Source organism: Cricetulus griseus, chromosome 3 (assembly GCF_003668045.3).
Source record: "Cricetulus griseus strain 17A/GY chromosome 3, alternate assembly CriGri-PICRH-1.0, whole genome shotgun sequence".
Taxonomy (NCBI): domain Eukaryota; kingdom Metazoa; phylum Chordata; class Mammalia; order Rodentia; family Cricetidae; genus Cricetulus; species Cricetulus griseus.
The window spans coordinates 54603834-54625977 of NC_048596.1; the positions used below are offsets into that span (position 1 = coordinate 54603834).

Here is a 22144-nt window from a genome sequence, read left to right on the forward strand (position 1 = left end):
TGGTTAAGTTGCCTTGGAGTTCTTCAATAGGTGGTGACTCAGGTTATGTAAGCCAAATAAACCCTTTCCTTCCCAAGTTGCTTTTGGTCATGGTGTTTCATCACAGCAACAGAAACCTTTACTAAGACACTAAGATAGATAACTAGGTGTTTAGAGTTTCTCATAACTACATTTAAATGTGTAAATTCTGTTCTACATTGTATGCTTATTCACTTGTATGTAATTCTATTTATCATTTACTTTATATATACATTATCTGCTGAATTCTGTAATATATGCCTATTTAGTAAAACATGGTTTTTTTTTTTCAGTTTGTCCAACTTGCTTGGTTCTAGAAACTGCTTCCTAGCATGTCTTTATTTAGGTGGGGAAAAAAAGGAATGGTGAAATGGGTAATAGAAGAAAGCCATAGTTATAGGTCTATACTTATTTTTCTGTTTGTCTCTTCATATTATATTTGCTTCTCTATTTACCTCTGTGTAAGAACTTGTTTGAGGCTCTAGCAGGAAAGGGCGGCTATTCAAATAACATTGGCTGAAGAACAGTCCTGCTATATTAGGGACACACGCACAATGAGTGACAGAGGAAGGGTTCACTTGCCTACCTAGACAGATCAACCAAATGAACCCTGCTAGCTAATGGGGTAACAGATAGCAAAGACGTTCTTACCTACATTTTGAAAATACCATTTCCTTGTTCCCATGCTTATAATTAGCTTCGTTTAAATTATTTATTGCAGTTCTGGGGATAGATGGAAAGACCTTAAACATGCCAGGTTAAGAGCAATACTACTGAGCTATGCCCCCAGTACTCCCCCCTTTTTTTATTGATTCTGTTTAACTCTATCCAGTTTGGTTAGGCATTTTAAAAATAGCTACTTTTTCTAAGTCAGAAAAGTTTTATCTTTTAAGTTTTTTCAAAAGACCAGATAAAAATACTAACTTTCGAAAGTATAAATACTGCTTTGCTGCACCATCATTGAAACCTTTTCTTCCATTTTTGTGATGATTGGGATTAAATCCAGGGCCTCTCATGAATGCTAATAAAGAGCTTTCCTAATGAGCTACTAACGTTCCAGATTTCTTCCCCCCCACTAAACGTGTAATTTTGCCCTCTTCATTAGTTTAGTTGGAAGTCAATGAGAAATGATTGATAGAACTAAAATTATTCAACATTGAGAGAGCATCTCATAATGGTCAACCTTTGAATTTTTAAATCTGAAATTCTTTTTTTTTTTTATTAATTCAAGTTAGGGAACAAGCTTGTTTCACATGTAAGTCCCTTCTCCCTCTTCCTCCCCTCACCCCCATCCCTCCTCCCCCACCTCCAACCTACCCCCCACCCCATCCACCCACCACTCCCCAGGCAGGGTAGGGCCCTCAACGGGGACTCTGCAAAGTCCACCAAATCTTCCTGTGCTGGGCCTGGGCCCTTCCCCATAAATCTGAAATTCTTATATCCAGAGAATAAAACTATTACAGTTTAGCACTTTAGAGGGTCAACAACTCTTAGGCTGAGAAATTATCTAACACCTGCCTCTCCCCCACAGGTGCTGTCTTACAGCTTTAGTCTCTTCTCTCTGTAATAGAAACTCATAATTTAGAGTCTTTGATAGAATTTTAAATTTTTGCAGTTTTGTGGATGTACTCATTTTTCTTGTGAAAGGATGCATAATTCAGTTCAATCAGATTTTTACCAGCTCTGTTATGGAAATGATGATTAACCTTCTCCTTTTTTAATGATGATCTCACTATGTAGCCTTGCCTGACATGGAACATATTATGTATTGTGTAGACCAGGCTGGTCTCAAATTTACAGAACTCTACTTTTTTTTCTGTCTCCCTAGTGCTGGGGTTAAAGGCATGAGCTACCATGCCTAGCTTTCCTATTCTTTAAACAAGACATGACATCATTCATTTTTTGAGAGGTAGGTCAGACCTGTTATCCTGTTATCTGTTTCAGAGATGAGGAAATCCAGACTTACATCAGCTTGTTATCCTCAGTTTAAAGAGAAGAATTTTGTGGTTTCATAAATCACTAGTTATCCATTAATCCAGAAGAGACCAAGTTTTTGATGCATTCTAAAGAGTTTCTGCTGCCAAATTTGCCTCACACTGGGGAAGATTTTAGAAAGGCTGACTAAAGCTCAAAGACACTGAAATGAGTGGGCTTCTCTCTTCTTTTGCTTCCCTTGATATTTCTTTCTTTTTTATTTTATTTTGTTTTTTTAGACAGGGTTTCTCTGTGTAGCCCTGGTTGTCCTGGAACTCACTCTGTAGACCAGGGTGGTCTTGAACTCACAGACATACAGCTGCCTCTGCCTTCTGAGTGCTGGGATTAAAGGTGTGCATCAACACCAGCCAGCAATATTTCTTTTTTTAACTCAATTTTTTATGTGTATGAGTGTTTTGCCTGCATGCATGTCAGTATGCCATGTGTGTGCTTAGTAGCCATGGAGGCTAGAAGAGGGCATTAGATTCATTTGGGAGTTACAGACAGTTGAGTCTCCCTCCATATGGTTGCTGATTGCTGGGAACTGAACTCAGGGCCTCTGGAAGAGGAAACAGTGCTCTTAATTGCTGAGCCATCCATCTCACCAGAAACCTCCTTAATATTTCTCATTATGCTTTAATTTATTTTTTCAAGTATGTTTGTGCACCTCATGCCTCAGTGCATGTATGGATTGCAGAGGATAACTTGCAGGAGTCTGTTTTCTCCTTTAACCAGGTAGGGCTCAGGGATTGAACACATGTCCTTAACCTGGCTTCCAATTGCTAGCAAAGTATGATGGAACTTGCATCTAAATTATAAATGCTATTATTACGTGACACACCTTTTTTTTAAAAAAAAAAAAACAATTTCAAGGGGGCTGGAGAGATGGCTCAGAGGTTAAGAGAGCTTGGCTGCTCTTCCAGAGGTCCTGAGTTCAATTTCCAGCAACCACATGGTGGCTCACAACCATCTGTAATGAGATCTGGTGCCCTCTTCTGGTGTGCAGGCATATTTGCAGACAGAAGACTGTATGCATAATAAATCTTTTAACAACAACAACAAAGCAATTTCAAGAACCATAAAAAAAAAAATATGGAGTTTGATAAACTTAACTCTACTTCAGGTAGCCCCAAAATTTTCAATGGATAAAAAGCTGTGTGCATTAAGATATTAATTCCAGGCTGGGTGGGGTGGTGGTGAATGCCTTTAATACCAGCACTTGGGAGGCAGAGGCAAGTGGATCTCTAAGACCAGCCTGGTCTATAAGAGCTAGTTCCAGGACAGCCTCCAAAGCCACAGAGAAACCCTGTCTCGAAAAACCAAAAAGCAAGATATTAATTCCAGAGTCATTAATGTTAATTAGCATGTATTGAGAACCATATGCTCAGAATAACCACTGTTCTGCATGAATTATGCATTATATACTTCACTAACTTCCAAAACAACTTTATGAGGTAGGTGTCTCTAAAAGATCAAATAACTGCTGAAGGACACAGTATGAGCTCCTGATGTGTCCTGCTGTTCATGCTAACAAGTAAGTGGGGCAAGTATGAACATCAATAAATGCCTATTAATAGAAAAGTGGCTAATTTATGGTAGTATCTTTTTTCTTTTTCCTTTGTGCTGAAGGTTAAATATTGAGCACGATGTTCTGCTATTAAGCCAGGCCATATGGTACGTCTGCATAGTTTAGCAAATGAAAATAATGACTAGATGACTATGCTATAACATGAAAAATGCATACAATGTATTAAATTAAAAAGCAATAGAATTGTCGGGTGTTGGTGGTGCACACCTTTAATCCCAGCAGGGAGGCAGAGGCAGGCAGATCTCTGTGAGTTCGAGGCCAGCCTGGTCTTCAGAGCAAATTCCAGGACAGGCTCCAAAGCTACACAGAGAAACCCTGTCTCGAAAAACCAAAAAACAAAACAAAACAAAAGCAATAGAATTATTGTAAATGTTGTAAATAATGTAAATTATTGTAAATAACTACAACTGTGTCAAAATACATGTGGATGGGGATTCTAAAAAGAATACAGTAAGATGCTAAATGTATCACTGTGTATGTTATTTTTGTTAATGTCTTATGTGTTTGTTGAGTATGAGCACATGCATACCACAGAACACATGTAGTTGTCAGAGGACAACTTTCAGGAGTTGATTTTATCTTTTTCACCATAGGTCCTGGAGATTAAACAAAGGTTTTATGTCATCAGGCCTGTGTAGAGATCAAGTTTACCCACTGGGCCATCTTGCTAGTCCCAAGTTTTATTGTTTTTTCCATTTCTTTATTTTCACCTTTTCCTTCTGTTTTGTATTGAGACAGAATCTAGGCTGGCCCTGAACTCTCAATCCTTCTACCTCAGCCTTCTGAGTGGGGATTACAGGTGTGAGCCACTATATCTAGCCTCCTTTACTTAATTTCTAAAATGAGCTATATTACTTTTATAAGAAGAGGCTTTAAGACTGGGTCTGGTAGTGCATGCCTTTAATCCCAACACTTGGAAGGCAGAGGCTGGTGGATCTCTGAATTCAAGGCTAACTAGGGCTACGTAATGCAACCTGTGATAGTGGCAAAGTTGAGATCCGGTTGCTGTTTTGTTTTGTCTCTTCAAGAGACTCATCAAACTCATGTTTTGCTGGGCCTGACCCCTGTACTTTGGCATAATACCATAACAATGTTTGTAAAGGGGCTAGGGAGATGGCTCAGAGGTTAAGAGCACTGACTGCTCTTCCAGAGGTCCTGAGTTCAATTCCCAGCAACCACATGGTGGCTCACAACCATCCGTTATGAGATCTGGTGCCCTCTTCTGGTTGCAGACATACATGGAAGCAGAATGTTGTATACATAATAAATAAAATATTTTAAAAAATGTTTGCAAAGAATGCACCAGTAAATAAAGTGGCAGTAGTACTGCATTTCTAAAAAAAAAAAAAAAAAAACGAGACTAATTAAGACAACACAGGTACACTCTTTCGGTGACTGGTTTGATGTCATTTTTATACTGGCTATTATTCTATGTTATAAAACATCCCTAGACACACTTTAGAAAAGGAAAAACAGCAAGATAAGTCATCTTTCAGAAATGTCGAATCAAATCTTCATTCACTACTTTTCAAATGCAGAGGGGTCAGTGATCCTGACTGCATGTTCATGGACCTCACCCAGCTAAGAAATTCATCAACCATGATGTGCTCAGCCACTCAAGTCTTGGACAAAAGAAAAGGGACCTGGCCGACTTACTACTATGGGCCCACATAAAAGGAATATGGACTGAGAATGGGGTGGGTACAAATTCAATTATATTTTTAAGCCTACACCTGCCTCTCTACAACCTCAACGGTCAGATTAGCCAAATGTGACTTAAACTACTGCTTATGATACATTTGAACAGGGAGGCAAGGTTATCGTATGTAGATGAATAAGGAGGCAGGGTATTACAGACAAAGAAAAGGCAAAGTTATTACATACAGGCGAACAAGAAGGCAGGGTTAACTAACTCAGGAATAGTCTCTAGGGGAGTAGTCTCTGGTGGAGGAGAGCTATGGTGGACATTTTCTACATGCACTATCGATATTTGCACTTGGACCAGAAAGGAAGGCTTGCCATTTATTTATGTTAACCTCACCCGGTGGAAAGGCTTTGACATTTTCCCATGGGTCTCACTCAGGCTGTAGTCCTTACCATCCATGGTTGCGTCATGACAGCAGCACAATTCAGGGCCTCCTCTGCCTCCTATAACATGTTAAACTTAAATAATTTGTCATGGTTTTACACACTGAGCACTCCTACTGGCAGAGTGTGAAGACCAGAGGTCTAAGTCTGGTGTCTTCTTCAGTCCCTCTACTGAACTTGCAGCTCACCACCAATTGGTTGGACTGGCTGGCCAGAGGTTTCTGGGATCTTCTGTCTCAGCCTCCTGAGCTATCTCAAGCCTGCCTGACTATAACCTTAACAGTGTTCACCTAAATGTAAATTCCTTTGCTTTTATCCTGTTTGGGGTTTGCTGAGATTTTCACATCTCAAAATTTAGGAGATTTTACCAATGCTCTTAAAGTATTTTTGTTTTGTTCTAATTTTCTTCTCCTGGTACTTCTATTATATATAGTTTATAGTGGTTGATATTTTCCTGCAGATCCTTAAGACTTTATTCATTTTTTTTCAAATTTTTCAAACCTCTGTTCTCTATGTGAGATAAAACTGCTTTATGGAAAGGGAGATGGTGTCTTACTGTGTTTCTCAGACTGGCCTCAAACTCCTGGACTGAAACATTCTTCCTACCTCAACCTTCTGGGTAGCTGGGTCTACAGATGCATTACACTGTGCCCTGTTTGGGATATTTTTTTAAAGATTTATTTATTTATTTATTTATCATGTATACAGTGCATGCCAGAAGAGGACACCAGATCACATTACAGATGGTTGTGAAGCCACCATGTGGTTGCTGGGAATTGAACTCAGAACCTCTGGAAGAACAGTCAATGCTCTTAACCCCTGAGCCATATCTCCAGCCCCCTGTTTGGGATATTTTTTGATACCAGTCTTTAGTGATTTCAGTGACTAGTTTTTCATGTCTACATTGCTGACAAATCTACCCAGTGAATTAATTCTGCACTAGTACTCAACTTTTCAGTTACAGAATTTCCATGTAATTTCCTTTTCTTTGTTTTTTGTCCTGTGAATGATACTTATCATTAAATTTTTATTATATTTATTTATTTATTTGTGCATGCATGTGTGTATGTGTGTGTGTGTGTGTGTGTGTGTGTGTGTGTGAGAGAGAGAGAGAGAGAGAGAGAGAGAGACAGAGAGAGAGAGAGACAGAGAGAGACAGAGAGAGAGCAAGTGTATGGGTATGTGTGTACCGTATTATGCATGGAGGTCAGAGGGCAACTTGTCGTCAGGCTTAGTAGCAAGCACTTTTATCCACTGAGTCATCTTGCCAACTTTCCTATTTATTTATACTCAGAGCTCTGGGGAATTCTTAAAGACACACACACACACACACCCAAAAAAGTTTCAGCCTTGTGTTCTATGTTGTTCTTTTGTACTGTGTCTCAGTAAACCTTTTCAGTTGCCTTTTCCAGTTTCACTTAGGAAGGCAACACCTCAAGTATTGTATCATGTAGAGTATTGTATCATGTATAGTATCAGGATGCAGTCTGTGGCACTTTTTGTTTTTCATACAGCTTTTCAAGCTGGCTAAGCAGAATTCTCTGAGCAGAAAGACTACATGCTTCCCACTGAATGTTCCCTCCAAATCATGCACTAGTTTGGCTTGGGTTTTTGGGGAAGATTTCTGTTGAGGAACTGTAACAAAAATTATGATAGCTTTCTGACCACTCCCAGCTTCAGTAGATATCCTTGGCTGCTGTGATGTTGAGCTCCTTCAGCTGGGCTGTGAGGTTCAAGTCTGTCTCTGGTGTGATTGTCATCTGGGAGATACCCAACTCAAACTTGTCTGTTTTCCTACTTGGTAGGGCTCATGGTCTTAGCACTTGGAACTGAACATGCTTCATGAATGCTGGCTCAGGAAAGACCCACTTGATTTTCTATAATGTTCATTTCTCTGCTGACATTCCGTGTCAGCTTATTTCTCACTTTGAGGATTTGAACATATTCATGCTTTCGTCTGCTGATGTAATGTAGGAAATCCGTGCCTTGGTATCTTCATCCCTCTTTTTGGTTTCTCCACTACAAAATAGACCTAGATTGCCAGGCAGTGGTGTCAAAAGCATACCTTTAATCCCAGCACTCGGGAGGCAGAGGCAGGAGGATCTCTGTGAGTTCAAGACCAGCGTGGTCTTCAGAGCAAGTCCCTGACAGGCTCCAAAGCTACACAGAGAAACCCTGTCTCAAAAAACCAAAAACTAACAACAACAAACCTAACTCCAGCAGTAATCACTCTACTTGCCCCCAATCCCTGTACCTTGGCAACATTAACGTTTTTTTTTTTCCCTTCTATTGGTTTCCCTATTTTGAACATTATGGAATTGTATGATACATAGCCTTTTATATCTGACACTTTGCCTAAACTTAGTTTTCTTTTAAGAATTTCCCCGTGTTACAGTATGTCTTAGATAGGGTTTCCATCCCTTCGACAAAACACCATGACCAGAGAAAGCAAAGCAGGGGAGGAAAGGATTTATCTGGTTCACACGTCCACATTGTTCTTCATTGAAGGAAGTCAGGGCAGGAACTCAAACAGGCAGGAACCTAGAGGCAGGAGCTGATGCGGAGGCCATGGAGGGGAGCTGCTATGGGCAACCCTGTGGTTTGTTCAGCCTGCTTATTATAGAACCTGGGACCACCAGTCCAGGGATTGCACCACTCACAGTGGAGTAGGTCATCCCCCATCAATAACTAAGAAAGTGCCTTATAGATGAATCCTTTTTTAAAAGATTTATTTTTTCAAATTTTGTGTACATTGGTGTTTTTGCCTGTATACATGTCTGTGTGAGGGTGCCAGATCCCTTGGAACTGGAGTTACAGACAATCGTGAGCTACCTTGTGGGTGCTAGGAATTGAACCGGGTCCACTGGAAGAGCAGCCGGTGCTCTAAATCACTAAACCATCTCTCCAACCCTTATAGCTGGATATTATGGAGACATTTTTCTCAATTAATGTTCTCTCCTTTCTGATAATTCTAGTTTGTGTGTCAAGTTGATGTAAGATTAGCCAGTACACAGTGTATACTTTGTTTTATGGTTGAAGTGATATCTTACATTTCATTAAGCCAGTACTCATCATTTGGTAGCTATTTGAGTTGTTTCCATTTTGGGTTATTATGAGTTATTATTATGGGTTATTATTTGGGTTATTAATACTGCTAAAAACATGTCCTAACAAGTTTTTGGTTTATTCTCATACATTCAAACCATTTATAAGGTTTTTTAATTAAAAATATTTATTTTTATTTTTTATTTATTCATTTTATTTTATCTGTGAGTGTTTTGTCTGAATGTTTGCAGATATCTAACGCATGCTTGATGCCTGTGGAGGTCAGAAGAGGATGTTAGATCCTCTGAAACTCCAGTGAACGTTGTGAATCACCATGTGGGTGTTAGGAATCAAGCCTGGGTCTTCTGCAAGAACAGTAAATGCTCCAAACCACTTAGATATCTTTCCAGATTCCCTCTTATGCGGTCTTAATTTCAAACATCATATCTTTAAAGTCCAAGATTTCTAATAAGGTTTCCCCTATTACTTTTTGTTTGCTTGTTTGGTTGTTTTTTTTTTTTTTTTTAAGACAAGGTTTCTCTGTGTAACAGTCCTGATTGATGTGGAACTCACTTCGTAGACCAGGCTGGCCTCGAACTCATTGAGATCTGCCTGCCTCTGCCTCCCAAGTGCTGGGATTAAAGGTGTGTGCCACCACCATCCAGCTACTTTTGGTTTAATTTATTATAGTGAGTTCTTGTTTCATGGCTTCTTTTTCTTTGTTGAAGGTATAGATATGCATTTTAAAATGTTTCATTACTGACTCCTCAGGTACAAGTTGTGTTATAGTTTTGATGGTGTCAAGCTTCGTCACTTGGTAGTTTAGAGTTATCTGTCCATATCTGTTTGCTTGAATACATCCCATGTTGACAAAGGGCAGGTCAAAAGTTCTCAGGGTCGCTGAGCCCTAGTCTTGAAAGGTGTGTATCTTAGATTGTACTTTACCTGGGTAATGAGATGCAAAGCTCCTGGATATAATGAATTGTGTAGTTCTGAGTCTTGTGACTACTTACATCACACGGCTAAGGCCTTTGTCACACATCACTGATGGTGCTACCAGCTTTCTTTTGCTGTAGCCATCCCTCAAGTGAGTAGACAGTGTTTATTCATGCCTGGTACAGGTGTGGGAGTCAAAGGACAACTTGAAGGAGTCAGTTCTCTTTTTCCACCACGTGGGACCTGTGGATTGAACTTAGGTTGTCAGGCTTATCAGCAAGTAGTCCTCTTTCCTTTTGTTTTCCATTTCTGGTCTATTACATTTTTCCTTTTCCTTTTTTCCCCCACCATGACTGTGTCTTTATTAAATGTAAAAATATTTGTTCTGGCCAGGCATTAGTGGCGCACACCCATAATCCCAGCACTTGGGAGGCAGATCTCTGAGTTCGAGGCCAGCATGGTCTCCAGATTGAGTGCCAGGATAGGCACCAAAGCTACACAGAGAAACCCTGTCTCGAAAAACCAAAAAGAAAAAAAAAAGAAAGAAAAGAAAAAACAAATATTTGTTCTATATGTTTGAATAAGGAGCATGAAATTTCAACATAGGCTAAATTTATTTTGAAATAATTTGCTGCTGATTCTTTTACCTTTTTTTTTTAAGATTTAATTTATTTTGTGTACAGTGTTCTGCCTGTTGTTCCTGCAGGCCAGAAAATGGCACCAGATCTTACCACAGGTGTTTGTGAGCCACCATGTGGTTGCTGGGAATTGAACTCAGAACCTCTGGAAGAGCAGTCAGTGCTCTTAACTGCTGAGCCATTTCTCCAGCCCTCTTTTACCTTTTTATATTTAGTCTATATCTTGTTTGCTTGCTCATTTCTTTTTTGGTATGTAGAATGAGATAGTTGGAGTAGATGTTTTTAAAGTACATAATTTATTTTTGTTTATTTTTTAAACAATTTTTTAAAATTGTTATTAAGATTATTCTAAAGAAGTCAGAGATATTTAACAACCCGTTTTCTCTCCTGCATTAACATTTCCCTATCTCTATACTGCCTTACTAAGTTAAAGAGACGTGGGATTCAGGAACAGTTGATCCTTATTTCACAGAAAAGTAATTGAATCAGAAAAGAGAGATTTCTCTAACGTCAGGCAGTCAGTCAATGGTAAACTGAAGACGGATGCAGAGTATCTGGGTTCACTAGCAAGGTCACTGAGCTTCAGTGTAGCATAACCTTGCTGCCATTATATCCAGGGCTTTGTGACTGAATTAGATTTGAAGAACACAATGACAAGAAAAAATGTTACCCAGCCTCCTGAGTGCTGGGATTAAAGGCATATGACACCACCACCCAGCCAGATGTCGAGATTTTTATGTTGGGGAAAGCCCATACTTTTTTTAAATAGTTAAAGCACTATTTGATATGAGTATGATTACTTGTACTATTATTTCAAGGTGTTTTTTTATTGCCATTAGGCTTTTAAAGAAGTGGGGGTATTTTATAAAATGGGAGGGTTTTTTGCGTTTTTTGTATTTTGTAATTCAGGTACAGGAAATGGAAAAGAAAGATGGCACATACATTGATGTTCTCTTTGTGGTGAGTAATCTATGACTCACAGGTGCTCTGTGGAAAGCTAGCTCTGAGTCAACACATACAGACAGGGTTTCTCTGTGTAGCTTTTTAGACCAGGCTGGCCTTGAACTCACAGAGATCCGCCTGCCTCTGCCTCCCAAGTGCTGGGGTTAAAGGTGTGCACCACCACCATCTGGCTTGACTGCAAAATTTTTAAAAGCACATGTTTGAAACAGTCATTCTCCAATTTTTATGTTTTCAGCTCTAAATTAGTTCCTTTAATGGACTTGTGTTTATTAATGAACTGATTTGTTGAAAATGCAGGACTATCGGCTAGAATGTCTGTCACTGTACATGACTTTGTAGAAATTGAAATTTCAGGTTGATTTAACAAATCTAAAAAATTAAAGATATGAGATTAAGTATCTTTCCTCCAGAAACTAATTCTGAATATTGAAACAATTTACTGATGTGTGACCAGTTCCCATATTTTATGTTTTGCAGGTAATCTTTCATCAGGGGAAGGCCTTCTTGACTTATCAGTTTAATAAATACACCACAGATTCTGTTGCTTTACACAAACTGATGTTCTGATTTGTTGACATTTCTTTTCTTATAGAAATACAATCTGTGCTGCCCAGATTCTCTGCAAAGCTGACTTGGGCTTCAGAGGAGGGTGACCATTCTCAAGACACATCAAGTGTAACTCCCTTCCAAGTGATTTTTAAGGCAAGTTTTCTTGTCCTTCTATACACTCTGATCATTTGACATTTTTGTTTGTTTGGTTGGTTTTGGGGTTTTTTTTGGGGGGGGGGTGAGACAGGCTTTCTCTGGGTTTGGAGGCCGTCCTGGAACTAACTGGAACTCACAGAGATCCACCTGCCTCTACCTCCCAAGTGCTGGGACTAAAGGCGGGGGCCACCATTGCCTGACCATTTGACTTATTTTTACACAATTACAAATACAGGAAAGAAAGCCTGGTTCCATCATAGTTTGAAGGTAAAGTAAAATAAAGGTGCTGTGCAGACATTAGATGACCTAGGTGCTTCCAAAATGATGATGTCTGTGTCCTACTGAGAGGCTGATATTTAATTGACCTTGGCAGCTGCATTAGTCTGGGCTTCCATACAAAATACCAATGGCTAGGTGGCTTAAGCAACAAAAATCTATTTTCTCAAGGTTCTGGAGGCTGAAAGTCAAAGACCAAGATGACATCTGGGCAGATGTGATGTTTGTGTCTGTAATTCCTGTGCTAAGAATTGGTTCCCAAAACAAACAAAAACCAAAATCTTCCAGGAAGCACTGGGAAGCATCTCTCCATGTTTGAATAACTGCATATTCCTTCTGGAAGGAACAGGCACAACATCAGGATACTCTGACTGTGCCTTATCTTCTCTAGGGAAAGGAAAAGTAAACAATCTGGAGCAATTAATGGTTAGTCAGCTTTGAAATTGCTGATGTCAAGAAGCAATAAAAAGGTGATTCCAGTGAACCAAGGAAAGCAATGCTAAGAATGAGAGCATGTGATTCAGCCAGTATCAGCAAATAATAGCTCACATGACCAACATTTACAAATATTTAAGCCTCTGACACCTCTGTGAAAGAATTATCATCCCCTTTTACAGATGACAAAATTGAGATTCAGAGAATTGGGCTGACTCCTAGTGTCGTATGAAAGTGGAAGAATTAGAGCTTAAACTGTCTGATTAATGTAGGTCAATGCAAGTTCAATATTTATTCATTTAGACGGCAGTGTCTGTTCAGATTAGTCACACTGAGCTAGGTCTTACGGGTATATATTCTCTGGATGTGTTATTTGATCTTAAGGAACTTGGAATATAAAGGAAAAACCCACATGTCAACCAACATTACAAAACATTAATAGATAGATGCCGTAATGAGGTAAGCACTGAGTGCTGTCCTAGCACAGAGGAAGGACACCTAACCCAACCAGAAGGGGCTCAGGTCTTGATGATACTGAAAAGTAGATTTGAATTTAGATAAATGCAAGACATAAGAGGTTATAACACTTGAAAGAATGAGATAATAAACTGTTTCCCTAAGAAAAATATAATTATGATTAAATCAGATATTTATAGTATATATAATATTTAGAGTATATATAATTTTCTTATCAAGGAATAACTGTTAATATATTGGTGTGTATCTTTTCCAGTTAGAGTGAGGCATTTAAGTTTAAAGCAGTGGTTCTCAACCTGTGAGTCGAGATTCATTTTAGTCAAATGACCCTTTCACAGGGATTGCATATTAGATATTTACATCACAATTCATAACAGTAGCAAAATTATAGTTGTGCTATAGCAATGAAATAATTTTAGGATTGTGGGTCACCATAATATGAGGAGAAGTGTATTAAAGGGTTGTAGTATTAGAAAGGTTGAGAACCACTGATTTAAAGTTTCCAGAATAAGTTGTAAGAGGTAACAATGGGAATAGCTAAAAATGAGTGGAAATCAAGGTCATGGTCGTTGAAGAGATCAGGGAATTGACTGAATTGTTTTTTAGTGTGATCATCTTGACAGGCAGATGAAACCTTTTTGCTATGCTGGGAGTTGAACCCAGGGCCTCAAGCATGCTGGATAAGCAGTTTGTCACTACACTCCTAGCTCCTTGGTTATGCACTTGGATGTAAAAGTCAGACTTTGAAGTACAGAGGGAATCTGTGAACTTAATGACCAGGAGTTAAGTCAGTGCTAGAGATGAAAGGTAAAAGAATACTATAGACTGGTGGTACTGGCCTCAAAGGAGTAAGGATTTCCTTAAAGTATCATTTCCATTGCATCTCCAATATCATAAATCTATTTTAAAGATATTTAAATGAAGAGAGTGCCTAAGATTTCATTGTAGGATTTTAGGGTGTGTGTGTGTGTGTGTGTGTGTGTGTGTGTGTGTGTGTGTGTGTGTGTGTGTGTGTAGGGTCAGGTCAAGTAGGAAGATTTACAGCAAACACTAGTTGAGACACCCATGAAAAGACTGAACCAAATGATCTATTTAGCTTGGTCATGTGAGGAAAGCTAATCTCTGGGAAATGCCTTGTATAAAAGAGATCGTGACTTTGGTGTTTATATGACTCCCTGCATGAGGCTGGATAACACCCCTTTCCAAAGCAGTATAATTTCTAAAACCTTAAGGAATGTATCCAGAGCCAGATGGTGGTAGTGGACACCTTTAATCCCAGCACTTTGGAGGCAGAGGCTGGTGGATCTGGATCTCTGTGACTTTGAGGCCAGCCTAGTCTGCATAGTGAGTTCCAGTATTATGTAGAGAGAACCTGTCTGAAAAAACAATAACAAACCCTTTCTCCAGTTTTATACTTATTTTTGTATAGTACTAAATGATAAGAGGGATGGAGATATGCATGCATACAAACACATATACACATATATTTATACCTTTTCATGTGAGTATGTATGCATTTATCTTGTCTGTCTGCCTGTCATCGTCTATCTTACCTATACCTATCAAGGAGGGAGAGAAGAAAGAGAAACTAATACTTTCTTCTGGAAAGTAGCCTCAAATATTACTGCATTAGTTCATGTTTGAAAATAAACCTCTAGCCGGGTGTGGTGGTGCACAACTTTAATCCCAGCACTTGGGAGGCAGAGGCAGGCATCTCTGAGTTCGAGGTCAGCCTGGTCTAAAGAGTTGAATTCCAGGACAGTCGGGGATACACAGAGAAACCCTGTCACAATAACAAAACAAAATAAACCCAACAACAACAACAGCAACAAACCCAAATAAATAAAATAAACTTCTAAACAGGGCACTTCTAAACAGGTTCTGCCCCCTCCCTGAAGATCTATAACAGTTAATGGGTAAGGGAGAGAAACATTTTCTTTGGTGGTATAGCCACTGGTATGTTGTCATGTTCCTGTATATATATATATAACAGTTAGTAAACTGATTGGTTCACTTTTTTAAAAAATTTATTTATTAGTTCTAGTTAGGGAACAAGCTTGTTTCAAGTCCCTTCTCCCTCTCCCTCCCCTCACCCCTAACCCTCCTCCCCCACCCCATCCACCCACCACTCCCCAGGCAGGGTAGGGCCCTCAAAGGGGGCTCTGCAAAGTCCACCAAATCTTCCTGTGCTGGTCCTGGGCCCTTCCCCATTTGTCCAGGGGCCAGAATGTAACCCTTCACGTGGAATGGGCTCTCAAAGTCCCTTCTTGCACCAGGGAAAAATACTAATCCACCATCAGAGGCTCCCTGGAGTGCAGAGGCCTCCTTATTGCATCCATGTTCAGGGGTCTGGATCAGTCTTGTACTGGTCTCCCCGACAGCATCTGGGGCCCATGTGCTCTCTCTTGTTCAGGTCAACTGTTCCTGTGGGTTTCTCCAACCTGGTACAGACCCCTTCATTCTTCATTCCTCCCTCTCTTCTACTAAATTCCCAGTTTCGGCTCAGTGTATATCTGTGGATGTCTGTCTCTGCTTCCATCAGCCACTGGGTGGGAGCTCTAGGATGGCATAAAGAGAAGTCATCAATCTCATTTTAGGGGAAGGGCTTTTGGGTTATCCTCTCCACCATTGCCTGGATTGTCAGATCGTGTCATCCTTGTAGGTCTCTGGAGATCTCCCTGGTTCCAGATCTCTTCACCGACCTATAGTGGCTCCCTCTGATAAGGTATCTCTCATCCTGCTCTCTTTCCTCTATTCTTCCCCCAACTCAGTATTTCTGCCCCTCCATTTCCTCTCCTCTACTCCTCTTCTCTTGTTCTTATTGTAGCAGCTCCTTCCCCCCCTACCCTCATGCCCCCAATTAGTTCAGGAGTTCATGCTACTTCCATTCCTGGGGACCATTTATCCCTTAGAGTCCTTCATGTTTCCTAGTTTCTTTGGTGAAGAACATTATAGGCTGGTAATCCTTTGCTCTATGTCTAAAATTCATATATCAGTGAGTACATACCATGTTTGTCTTTTTGTGACTGGGTTACCTCACTCAGGATGGTTTCCTCTAGTTCCATCCATTTGCCTGCGAATTTCAAAATTCCATTGCTTTTTTCTGCTGAGTAGTACTCCATTGTATAAATGTACCACATTTTCTCAATCCATTCTTCAGTTGAGGGACATCTAGGTTGCTTCCAATTTCTGGCTATTACAAACAATGCTGCTATGAACATGGTTGAACATATGTCCTTGTTGTATGAACATGCACTATTTGGGTATATACCCAAGAGAGGAATGGCTGGATCTTGAGGTAGACTGATTCCCATTTTTCTGAGCAACCGCCATACTGATTTCCAGAGTGGTCTTACAAGTTCACACTCCCACCAGCAATGGAGGAGTGTTCCTTTTTCTCCGCATCCTCTCCAGCATAGATTGTCATTATTAGTATTTTTTATTTTAGCCATTCTGACAGGCATGAGGTGGTATCTCAGAGTTGTTTTGAGTTGCATTTCTCTGATGGCCAATGATTTTGAGCACTTTCTTAAGTGTCTTTCATCCATTTCAGATTCCTCTGTTGAGAATTCTCTATTTAGTTCTGCACCCCACTTTTTAATTTCATTGTTTGGTGTTTTGGTGGCTAGCTTCTTGAGCTCCTTATATATTTTGGAAATCAGTCCTCTGTCAGATGTGGGATCGGTGAAGATCTTTTCCCATTCTGTGGGTGGTCGTTTTGTCCTACTGACTGTTTCCTTTGCCTTGCAGAAGCTTCTCAGTTTCAGGAGGTCCCATTTATTAATTGCAGAACTCAGTGTCTGTGCTACTGGCGTAATGTTGAGGAAGTGGTCTCCTGTGCCAATTTGTTCAAGGGTAATTCCCACTTTCTCTTCTAGAAGATTCAGTGTGGCTGGATCCATTTGCACTTAAGTTTTGTGCATGGTGACAGGTATGGATCTATCTGCAATTTTCTGCATGTCCAAGAAAAGGGGATCAAAGGGATACAAATTGGAAAAGATGAAATCAAACTTTCACTATTTGCAGATGACATGATAGTCTACATTAGTGACCCGAAAAACTCTACCAGGGAACTCCTACGGCTGATAAACACCTTCAGCAAGGTAGCAGGATATAAAATTAACTCAAAAAAATCAGTAGCCCTACTATATACAGATGATAAATCCAATGAGAAAGAAATCAGGGAAACATCACCTTTCACAATATCCACAAGCAACATAAAATATGTTGGGGTAACACTAACCAAAAAAGTGAAAGACCTGTACAATAAGAACTTTGCGACTTTAAAGGAAGAAATTAAAGAAGATACCAGAAAATGGAAAGATCTCCCATGCTATTGGATAGGTAGAATTAACATAGTAAAAATGGCAATCCTGCCAAAAGCAATCTACAGATTCAATGCAATCCCCATCAAAATCCCAACAGTTTTTCACAGACATTGAAAGAACAATACTCAACTTTATATGGAAAAATAAAAAGCCCAGGATAGCCAAAACAACTCTTTACAATAAAGGATCTTCTGGAGGCATCACCATGCCCAACTTCAAGCTCTACTACAGAGCCATAGTTCTGAAAACAGCTTGGTATTGGCACAAAAATAGACAGATAGACCAATGGAATCGAATTGAAAACCCTGATATTGACCCACGCACCTACGAATACCTTATTTTTGACAAAGGTGCTAAATCTATACAATGGAAAAAAGATAGCATCTTCAACAAATGGTGCTGGTACAATTGGATTTGGTTCACTTTTTTAAAAAGACAAACATTGAAGGGGGCTTGGGGAGGGGAGAAGGATGGGAAAGGGAAGGGGCTCAAAGGGGGATAAGAGATGGTAATGGGAATGACTACGATCAAAAATACCATATACCTATAATGAAGATGTCATAGTGAAACCCATCATTCTGTATATTAATATTTGCCAGTAGAAACTTTAAAAAAGAAACTTCTAGTACATAATCAGACATACCCCCCCCTTTTTTTAGTGTCTCATGTGGTACAAACTGGCCTCGATTTTGAGGATAATCTTGAACTTCTGATCCTCTTGCTCCCACCTTTCCAGTGTTGAGATTATAGAAGTGTGCCACCATGCTCAGCTAAATGGTGGTTTCTGTTCCCCAGGGGAGGAAGTTTCTGTTTTTTATAATAGCCCTTAAGAGGTCATTGCTTCTGTAGAGATGCCAGACCTGAGGTATTGAGGTTCTGACACACATGCATAAAAGGCTTTACTGGCTGTTCCTGTCTCCTGCTAGTGAGGCCAATAGGGTCATTTCTTGTCAAACTTGATTTCTGTTTAGAAGGAACTATCACCTTTCCTGGATCATGACCTTTAATCCACACATGAACATCCTCCTTTCCTTCTGTGCCCACCAGGACAGTATATTTATCTCTAGGACATTTAACATCTTTTCAAAATCATTCACCCAGCTGGTCTTGGCCACATTGTCCTGTAATAAGCCCAGTCAATCACTGGTGATTTCTCAGAGTAGTCAGCCTGGAGTGGAGGGTCTCATTCCAGATATTCAGGGAGTTTGCAATAGTCTTTTGGTTTCAGGGTATGATCTCCACAAAAGCTACCCGGTGTATGGCTTTTGGGGCAAGTTTACATCCTACATCTTAGGATCCTTTACCAACCACAGCAGAGTACAGTCCCCAGCTTATGATCAGCTCTTAAAGGGAACAATTTACTATTCTCCCCTGACCTGATGTAACTTGCTTGGTGTTTTAATCAGATTTAGATGCAGTACCTGTTTGTGTGTTTCTGTAGAATCTCGTATATATAAAATACAAAACTTTTTACATTGTCATATAAATTACTTATTTCTCCTAGAACCATGAACCTTCCTAATTTGTAGGTTGTTTTATTTCTATAGACCCATATGTGCAAATAAGTTATATTAGTGTTTTGTGAGTGAATAAATACATGTAATATTAAGTAGTCACATATAAGCATTGCTTGTCATTTTCAATGAAAAAATAATGGAGTATATGTTGTCCTGTCCACATAGCTAGCTATATTAACAGAAAATGGACATTCTTAGAAACAAAGCACTATGTAGTGGAGTATGGGCAGAGACTGGGGCAGAGACTGGTCCCTGGGGACAAGAGTGATAGAAGAGAGAGAGAGAGAGAGAGAGAGAGAGAGAGAGAGAGAGAGAGAGAGAGAGAGAGATGGAAGGTAGGCAAGGCCCACTTTTTACAAGGGAACATAGTGAATGTGCACAGGAGGTACTCTCAGTGACTGCAACTGAGGGCGTATCCTTCAGAACCCCAAGGGCAGGGCAGTACAGATGCCTGAATACTAACAAATATTCATGCTTCCTCTTAACTCCTGGCCCATAACATGTTCTGAGTGAATGGTAGCCATCATCATTAATTGTAGCCTCTTTTTTAGATCTGTTTGGTGAACTCTCTTTACTTAGTTGCCTTTACTGTTAGATGTAATCAGCCTGCTTTGTAATACGCCCTGTAATTACCAAGGTTCAAAGATTTGAAACTGTTTCAAGAATTTGTTTTGGAAGTGTCAAGTACTGAAAATGATTTTAAAATACCATTGCTGATCTACAATTTAAACATTCTATACTAAACATTTTTTTCAAGACAGGGAAAGGGGAAAATCTGTGTTAAGATGAGTTGGTTAATTTTGATTGAGCATGTTAATTCAGGTATCCAAAGGGGCTTCTGATTACTGGACTTCAGTACTTTGATTGCTAGACCCTTAGTAGTCAGTCTCAGGAGGAAGAAGTGGCCAAATAAGGGAATGGACCTTGGTAGCTAGCTTTAGGAATGTAATCTAATGGTTTAGCAAGACAGATTAAAGGGAAGGGCAAGGCCTGCCAGAGCCATGTTTGCCATGCTTGGACCTGCTAGAGCCCTTCACCCACCGTTAGGAGTCCCACAAGAACACCAGGCTACACAACCATAACATATGCAGAGGACCTGGCTAAAACCCATACAGGGACCATGATTGTGGCTTCTGTCTCTATAGATCCCTATGAACCCTGCTTAGTTGATTCTGTGGGTTATGTTCTCATGGTGTCCTTGACCTCTCTGGCTTCTATAATCCTCTTCCCTCTCTTCTGTGGGGTTCCACTGGTTCCCCCTAGTGTTTGGCTGTGGTTCTCTGCATCTGCTCCCATCAGTCGCTAGTGATGCCTCTCTGATGACAATTGGGCTAGGCATCAATCTGTGAATATAGTGGAATATCTTTAGGAATCATTTCATCAACTTTTTGTTTTGCCAGTTGTGTCTTGTTCTATGCTGGGTCTCTGGGCTGTCCAAGTTCTGGTTCCTGGCCATCCAGACAGTGTCAGGCATGGGCTCCCTCGAAAGTTTTGTGACTGGATGGATGTCCCAATTCCACTGCTGGGAGCCTTGCCTGATTATAGAAGATGACCAGTTAAGCTCTGTATCCCCAATACTAGGAGTCTTTGCTAGGGTCACTCTCGAAGGTTTCAGGGAGTTTCCACTACACTAGCTTTCTACATCGCCCACCACCCCCCCAATTCCAGTCATCTCTCCCTTCATCCTTCTCCCCCCTGCCTGATCCCTCTTGTTTCCATCCCCACTGCTCCAGTCCACCCACAAAATGTATTCTATTTCCCCTTCCCAGAGAGCTCATCCCCTTTGAGCCCTCCTTGTTACTTAGCCTCTCTGGGTCTGCGGATTGTCCTTTACTTAACAGCTAATGTCCACTTATAAGTGAGTACATATCGTGTTTGTCTTTTGGGGTCTGGATTACCTCATTTAGGATGTTTTTTTCTAGTTCCATTCATTTGTCTGCAAATTTCATGATGTTATTACTCCATTGTATAAATGAGTCACATTTCTTTTTCCACTCTTTGAGGGGCATCTAGATTGTTTCCAGTTTTGAATAAAGCTACTATGAACATAGTTGAGTAAATGTCCTTGTGATAGGATGGAGAGTCCTTTGGTCTGCTGAGCCTTGAGGTAGATCCATTCTCAATTTTCTGAGAAATCACCATATTGATTTCCATAGTGAATGTACAAGTTTGTACCCCCACCAGCTATGGAAGAGTGAGTGTTTCCCTTGCTCCATATTCTTGCCAGCATGAGCTGTCACTTTTATTTTTGATCTTAGCCATTCTAACAGGTGTAAGATGGAATCCCAAAGTAGTTCTGATTTGCATTTCCCTGATGGCTAAGGATGTTGAACATTCCTTCAAGTGTTTCTTATTCATTTGAGACTCCTCTGTTGAGAATTCTCTGTTTAGATTTTATACTGAAGTTTTAAATTGGATTATTTGGTTTTTTGATACCAAATTCAGAAGCTGGTCGAATAATGATCAAATCTTTGGTTTTTGAAAATGCTAATGCACAATGCAAAAGGGTAATTGGGCCACTAAAGGCAAGATCAGCACCCTAGGAAGAATGGATCTAAAATACAGTCAATATTGCATCTCATGGATATGATGATGCATGGATAGGAGAGATATTTCCTGAGGTTTGAAGAAAAATCAAAATGTCAAGTGTTTCAATTGTGGCAAACTAGGTCACCTAAAAAGGATTGTAAACAGGGGGTTCCTAGAAATAATGATTTTTCTAAGCATAATCCAAACAGAATGCCTCTCCATTCTGCATTATGCAGAAGGTGTGGCCAGGGTAGGCATTGGACTAATGAATGTAGATCAACAAGGGACAATCAAGGTAACTCTTTGTCTTTGGGAATTACCTTGAAAGGTCTCTTGCAGGCTCCCATGCCAAATTTCATTCATTCATTTCCTGTCACCATGGAAGAGACTCCTCCCCAAAGCAATTAAAGAACCTAATGTTTACTGTAAGAAACCATACTGCTCTGGATAATAGAACAACTATAGAAGAGAGAACAAAAATTCAGGAGAAACCGTAAAGCAAATATTTTGGCAAACTTCTATAAATGAACAAAGACCAAAATTAAAAATACAAATAAATGATGTTGTCATTGAAGGTCTTGTAGACATAGGTGCTGATGTAACAATAATTGCACCAGAATCTTGGCA

At 39.9% G+C, this 22144-nt stretch overlaps 1 protein-coding gene across 1 annotated transcript in view; it reads left to right on the forward strand.

Annotated features, from left to right (window-relative positions):
- The window catches only part of CUNH11orf80 (chromosome unknown C11orf80 homolog), a 69276-nt gene that overhangs the window by 13662 nt on the left and 33470 nt on the right, over positions 1-22144 (forward strand). Inside the window, 1 exon segment of the mRNA XM_027408677.2 lies at positions 11843-11952. Within this exon segment, the coding sequence (XP_027264478.1) occupies positions 11843-11952 (110 nt within the window).